The 7,363-nt window shown below is 31.1% G+C and overlaps 1 protein-coding gene across 1 annotated transcript; it reads left to right on the top strand.

Moving 5' to 3' along the window:
* Positions 1 to 1,135: 1,135 nt before the first annotated feature.
* Positions 1,136 to 3,514, top strand: LOC120195367 (putative cyclin-A3-1). The gene is made up of 8 exons (XM_039197417.1): positions 1,136 to 1,525; positions 1,839 to 2,071; positions 2,186 to 2,261; positions 2,361 to 2,437; positions 2,564 to 2,597; positions 2,689 to 2,838; positions 2,921 to 3,055; positions 3,150 to 3,514. Exons 1-8 carry the CDS (start codon positions 1,181 to 1,183, stop codon positions 3,261 to 3,263), a joined length of 1,164 nt encoding a protein of 387 aa, XP_039053348.1. The 5' UTR covers positions 1,136 to 1,180; the 3' UTR covers positions 3,264 to 3,514.
* Positions 3,515 to 7,363: the final 3,849 nt, after the last annotated feature.

Genomic DNA, 7,363 nt, shown 5'->3' with positions numbered 1-7,363 from the left:
TATCAAGGGAGACAGGAATTGAGAAGGAGAATTTTGCTCTAATTTATTTATATTGTTAGTATTTTAATAATTTAACAGTTGCATTTATTAATATAATCTTATGTCCTGCAGGAAATTTTTTTCAAATATATATATATATATATATATATATATATATATATATATATCATGTTAATTCATAGTATTGTCTTAATATATATATTACAATAAGGCGTTATGAATTTATTTGAATTTATCTAACGGTCTTAGTTATTAAAGAGAGTGTTGTTCTTTCTAGAGGTTTTAGATTCGAGTAATTGTGCAATAGGGTATGTGTGTGTATCAAAAAATAATATAGATAAATATTATCTTGTAATCCTTCTAGATTAATCGAAAAACATACATTATTTATGAGTAAAACTTAGAAATATGATGGTCAGATTGAAAAAAATATTAACTATAAAAAAGTTATTAAAGTGGATAAAATCATTTTATTCAATTATGCAACATTTAATCATCCTATTCAATTATGTTAATATACTTAAATCAAAATGATTTAAGATTGATAAATGTTTAAAGAAAAATATTATTTATACATTTAATATTAATAAAAATATTTGGTTTAATTTAATATTGTGTGCATTGTATTCTTATGTTTTGATTTCACCTATTCATATTTAAGCTTACCCCTAATATTAATAGAATATTTGGTTTAATTCAATGTTATAGATTATAGATAATATTTTATCATGTCACATCATCATTTCTATGAAACCAATCGTAAAGTTTAACGACGAATGATCAAAATATAAATAAAATATAATGTTAGGTATGATTTTAAAGAAGAAAATAGTTGAATGAACAGAATAGAAATGTAGAAATAGATGGACGACCAAATAAGACAATTTACCCTAGATTATTTATGAGAATTAAATAGAGCGAACGGCTCTACCTTTTACCTCTCATTTTTAAAATTATGGAGGCCGCAAGAAGGCCCCAAAACTTGAAAACTCAAACCATTACCAAAATCAAAAGCGCAGAGTTACCCAACTATACCGCCAATCTCCCATGTTTTTGAAAATCAAACCCCAAAATGGCGCTTTTGATTTCACCCCCTTTTATTCTCCCTCTCTTCTCTTCTCTCCTTTCCCAATCTCCTGTCTCTCTCTGCAAACCTGAAGTGAAGTAGGAAGAGGCAATAATGCTGGATCAGCAAAACTGCGTTAGACTGACAAGGGCAGCTGCCAAGAAGAGGGCTGCCGAGTCGGCGGGGATAACGGTGGAGAATGTCTCCAACAAGAAAAGGGTTGTTTTGGGAGAGATTTCGAATTTATCTAACATTTTTTATTCAGTGAATAAGGTTCAAGGGAAGAAAACAACCAAAGGGAAGACGAAGACAAAGGCTGGAGTGGTAAAGCCGCTTTTGCATGAAGCGAAAGAGATTGCTGAAGATGAAAAACCGGTGGATATTGATGCTGTGTCTGATGACCCACAAATGTGTGGGTATTATGCATCTGATATCTATGCATATCTTCATCAAATGGAGGTGCATTCCCCTCTCCTTCACCCATAACTATTTAGTTTAAGTTGGTTAATGTTGGGCAAGATTTATGTTTTTCCTAGTCAATGGATCATCTTAGGTTGCAAAAAATCTGTTTACCTTCACTTAATCTTAATGATAAAAGGCAATGTTTATAATGGGGCATTACTTGAACTTGGCTTGGCAATTGAAATGGGGGATTTGGGTTATGATGACTTGTTAATATGTATAGGTTATTGGGTATATTGATGATGGCTATAAGTGGGATTTCTGCTGAAGTCACTAAACTGATATTTTTTTATGGTGCAATTAATATTAGGTGGATCCAACAAGAAGACCTTTACCTGATTATATCGAGAAGGTACAGAAGGATATTAGTACCAACATGAGAGCGATTTTGGTGGATTGGTTGGTGGAAGTTGCCGATGAATACAAGCTTGTTTCAGACACTTTGTATTTGACAGTATCCTACATTGATAGATTCTTATCTTCAAATGTTCTCAATAGGCAGAGACTTCAACTATTGGGTGTTTCTTCAATGCTAATTGCCTCGTAAGCTTCTGAATTCCTTGATATCTTGTTGCTGTTTTTTTTTCCTGTTTGAAATTATTGTAAATGATGTACTTACTTTTTGCTTTTTTTTTCCTGTTTAAATTGTTTAAGTAGAAAATATGAGGAAATCAATCCTCCAAATGCGGAAGATTTTTGTTATATAACAGATAATACATACACAAAAGATGAGGTAACCTTTCCTTTCTTTCTACTCGTTTACCTTTATTGTTTAGTGTTTCATAGTACTTTCCTTCATTCACTCACTGAATGTTGTTGGATAAATATGAAGGTGGTGAAAATGGAGGCAGATATACTCAAGTCTTTGAAGTTTGAACTGGGCAATCCTACTGTTAAAACATTTTTGGGGTACGAGTTGGTTGGAAAGTATATATATATAGTTGTATCGACAGTGAATATCTAATGACAACTGTTAAAAGACTAATGTTCTGTTAATCTGACTTGTGCGTTGTGTTTTATATGGTGTTTTTCCAGGAGAATTACCAGAGTTGCACAAGAAGATTACAAAGTAAGAAAGCACCTACATCTTCTGCAGTTGTTATAAAAGTCGAATCCATTGTTTTCTTATTCACGGAACGATTCGTTTTGATCTTTTACAGGCTTCCAACTTGCAGCTAGAGTTCCTTGGGTGTTACCTTGCGGAATTGAGTTTGTTGGACTATGGATGTGTAAAATTTTTACCGTCCATGGTCGCTGCTTCTGTTATCTTCCTTACAAGATTTATAATTAGACCAAAAAGGCATCCTTGGGTATGAGATTCTTTTTCATGACATTGAGTTGTTATTTTTGCCCAGTGCTAGTAAGCATTAACATATCATTTGTGTTCTGTAGAGCTCTGCCTTGCAACAATACTCAGGCTACAAAGCATCTGATCTAAAAGACTGTGTCCTTATCATACATGACTTGTATTTGAGTAGAAGAGGAAGTGCACTTCAAGCAGTTAGAGAAAAATACAAGCAGCATAAGGTGTGTACTTGTATTATTAGGCATTTTATATGGTTCCAAGCTTGTTGTGAAGGTTGTAATCTTTTTGGAAAAATATTGGTTTCTCTGGAAACAGTTCAGATGCGTGGCGACAATGCCGGCTTCTCCAGAGATACCAACTACATATTTTGAAGATGCTCAAGAAGTTGATAGTTCCAAGGTTGAAGATGTACGTGTTGTGAAAGTTTGACTCGTGTGATCGATGGCCTGTGTTTTCTGTAATTCAACTTCATGGAAAAGGCATAAATGTGGACCAAAAGACTGGCACTTGAACCTGATAATCATGATTTGGTTGAAGGGCTCTTAGCCGATGTGGCCAGCTTTGATTCAAGTGGTTGATGCTTTTGGAAAGGATTTATTTTTTAAGAGCCTTGGGGTTGAATTATGTAAATAATTGTGAAGTGTATGTCAATATCAGGAAGCATTGAATACTAAAACAAATGCCCCATTTTTGTAAAAGCTTCTGGCTTTCAGTTTTATTGATAAATTATTTGAAGAAACCTGATAGAAAATGAGATCATGTTCTTCAGGCCTTGTGATTTTTTATATTAACTTTTCGTTTTGGATTTAGAGCGTGTCAAAATCTTTATACTTCATTCACAGCTATTTTCTTTACTTTTTTGTTCCTCCAAAGATCTCTTTTGCCTTTGGCATTAGGTGTTCTGAAAATTAAACCAAGACAGTTAAAGCACATGCGCCAAGTTCTGTCTACTATCTATGAGCTAGAGCAAAAAGTCTTTGGAAAGCACCAAAAAGCATATATATTATAATAAAGGAAGAAATAAAGCAAAAAGAAATTGATCTTCGTGAGACGTGTCCCTAGTTTGCAGGATATACTGAATAACATTTATATCAACTTTCTTTGCTAAGTGCTTTTTGGACCCATTTATTTGCATTTAGCCCGTCATTTCTTTGAGGGCTAGTAGGGTTTCTCTTGGTATAACAGCATGCTCTTTCAACCATCTCTACAACTTGGGCTGTTGCAGACATTACGGTGATGATGTTGCTTTCTCTGTTGGTCTCATCGGATCAAAAAGACGATTCTTTGCTTGTTGGCATCAACGCTCATTCACCAGTTCCCCAAGGGAAGCAGCAGAAGCAACGTTCCAGGCATTCTTTCGGCGTATTCTTTTCAAGTAAGAGGGAAGTTCCAAATGGTGCAGATCCACTTCACAACCGTTGAACATGATTTAAGCATCCTGCATCTGCATCCATGTTTTCAATTTTTTGTTGGAATCTTTCTTGGCTATTGACGACACATCCTGAGGACATAATTGATCGAACCTGAAATCTATAAGGAAAATAGAACTCCCTTCAACTTGTATTGTTTATATCGTAATATATGTGGTACAGAGAATAATCTTTCTGAACTCTTGGGCTAGCGTTAATGAATTGTTCTCGTCTATTTGTCTTATTATTCATAGTATTCTTCTTCTCCCTCGTAGAAACAGACACCCTTTGCATCGAGAAGAAAATATTAGGAGCTTTATTGACCATGGAAAGCAGTACGGACATGGATAAGATGACAGTGAGCTTTTGAGATTCCAATTGCCCTAATCATTTCTACGCATCTTTAACCCTGCAACCTTTCCTTTTATTATTAATTATTTTCAGAGTTTTAAACTCTCAAATCAAAAGCTTGCTACTGTGCTGAAAGCAATGCGTCCTAATATTATACTATACATTTACTATTTAGACTATTATTTTTATTCTATTTTAATATTTTCACTTTATATTTTTTCAAAATAACATCTAACGTTTAATTTAGGTTTTAATTTGATATCTCGTCATTAAAAATTAAACAATGATATTGACGTGTCACCATAAGATAATGTCACATCACAACTAGAAACAAAGCTACGTCAACAATTTTATTAATTTTTTAAAGGTGAATACTAAATTGAAACCTAAACTAAACGTTATAATAATTTTATTAATTTTTTTAAAAAATATTAGTATTAATTTTTTTAAAAGTTAAATATTAATTTTTTTCAATATTTTTGAAACTTCGAATCTTAAAAAGATACCAATACCTCTTCAAGGTATTGATACCTCAGACATTTTATATATTTTATATTTTCCCCGAAGTTTCAAGCTTTACAAAAAGGTTATTGTCCACCAAGATTGATTTATAATTTATTTCTTTGAAAGATAATATTAGTGAAAATTACATGAAAGCTATAACACTCAGGGAAATTTTCAATTATGCCATTGCTTATTTATAAAATCCCATTTTTATCAATTTACTAATTAGTCTCTAAACTTTTAAATATTTATAATTGAGTCCCTAGTTGACTTACTATTCCTTCCATTACCTAGTGATAGCGTTTTGAAGTTCTCTCTCTTGCATGTTGCATGATTGCTACAAATTCTCGTAGAAGTTTTGAATTGTTTATTAGGTTTTAATTTTGTTCTGTTTTTTTCTTCTTCTGAATTTTAAATATAACATCTTCAATCCGAGTAAGATTACCAAATAAGGTAGGATGTTATAATTTGGACACTTGGCATATTCAAATAATCTTAGAAGTCAATCTAAAATTAGAATAATATGACATTCAGTACTTGTACTTTTAAAATATCCAATGTGATACTTGTACTTTGAGAAAATGTTGTGGTACATGTATTTTGACAAAATATCCAATTACACACATTTTTAAAATGTCAAATATAATACCTCTACTTTGATACAATATCCAATACGGTATATGAACTATCATTCCATGTATTGTTATGATACTTAGGATTGAAATTGTTAATATCAAGTCAACCAATGAAAATTCGATACCTAAAATTTGTTTTCAAGTAAATCTATGTGGATATTATAATATTATATGGAAATTTTAAATAAAAAAGGAAATGATTTTTTCATTTTATTGAAGTAAATGTACCATATTAAATATTTTAAAAGTATGAGTATCACTTACATATTTTTTAAAGTATAACTATCATATTAGATATTTTTCAAAAAAATATGTACCACATTAAAGACGAAGTAAAATTTCAAATATATATATATATATATATATATATATATATATATATATATATATGAATAATTCCTACCTAAGAGAGGTAGAAAGAGAATTTTAATTATAATGAATATTAAACCCACAATTTAAGGAAGAGAGGATATGTCAATTAAGAGCTTTTAACTACTTGCTCTAGAGATTGTTGATAAAAATACGAATATATTATCTCTTTGAAATTTGACCAAAGAATTCAGACAATTACTTCTATATTTAATTTTCCATTATGAATTGAAATGAGGTAGGCATCCAATATACATTGGCGCCGTCAAAGATAACAACAGGCGACGGTTGAATATCTCTTAATCTTCGGGGTGCGTTTGGTTTACGGAATGTAAGATTACCAGTGAGAATAAAAGATTATCAAGGAATAGAATTACTGGGAATATTGTATTTTGTGTTTGATTGGTTTAGGAGGAATGTAAGATTACAGTGTTTGGTTAAAGGAATAAAAGATTATTAGAATGTATATTTGACCAAATTATCCTTATTATATATTTGTTTTTTTAACAAGTTGGAAAATATTTATATATTTTCTTTAAAAAATTTAAATTCATAAAATTTATATAATTTTTTTACAAAATTGAAAATATAAAAAGGTTTAATGAAAGGGTAAAATTTTATTTTAACCCCTGACTTCATATAAAATTTTAATTATAGATTTTTTTGTAAATCTAAAATAGTTTAAGGATAAATTTGTAATTTTACCTTCGTAGAATTTTTATTATTCAATGACAGAAGAATTATATTTTTGAAAGAAAAAAAAATTAAAGGCATTTTAGTCCAAAACGATGGTAATCCAACAATACATAAGGGAAGGGAGATAATGACATTCTCGGTAATATACTCCAAAAAATTCACTATTGATAATAAAACATTACCGAGAATGAGATTCCCGGCCAATCAAACGGGAGAATGTCGATTCCATTCCTATGAGAATCCCACATTCCCCGAACCAAACAGCCCTCAGTCTTTTTTATGATTTCCCTTCCGTCTAAGGTCCTTGCGGCCTCTCCTTTGATACGAGTTATATTACATACTTCTACTTTCTTGATTGAAAAGTGAGAAAGAGACTTGTAAATGTTTGGTGATTAATAAACATACAAACTTGAATGAAAATGGTCAATAAAAAGGTACATAAATGATTCTATACTATCCAAATTACAAGTATAAACAGCTCTTCTGAAGCCATGACAAAACAAGTTGTAGACGTTGATTAAAAAGGTAAAAAAAATAAATGCTACAGCTGACGAATCTGTTCATG

Source organism: Hibiscus syriacus, unplaced genomic scaffold (assembly GCF_006381635.1).
Source record: "Hibiscus syriacus cultivar Baekdansim isolate YM2019G1 unplaced genomic scaffold, ASM638163v2 tig00004620_pilon, whole genome shotgun sequence".
NCBI classification, from domain to species: Eukaryota; Viridiplantae; Streptophyta; class Magnoliopsida; order Malvales; family Malvaceae; genus Hibiscus; species Hibiscus syriacus.
Note: the sequence above shows the minus strand (reverse complement) of the source record. Positions and strands in the feature narration are given on the sequence as shown.

Coding starts and splice junctions, on each gene's coding strand:
- LOC120195367 (XM_039197417.1), top strand. CDS start 1,181: ATGCTGGATCAGCAAAACTGCGTTAGACTGACAAGGGCAGCTGCCAAG. Junction 1,526..1,838: donor CATATCTTCATCAAATGGAG/GTGCATTCCCCT, acceptor AATTAATATTAG/GTGGATCCAACAAGAAGACC. Junction 2,839..2,920: donor GACCAAAAAGGCATCCTTGG/GTATGAGATTCT, acceptor TGTGTTCTGTAG/AGCTCTGCCTTGCAACAATA.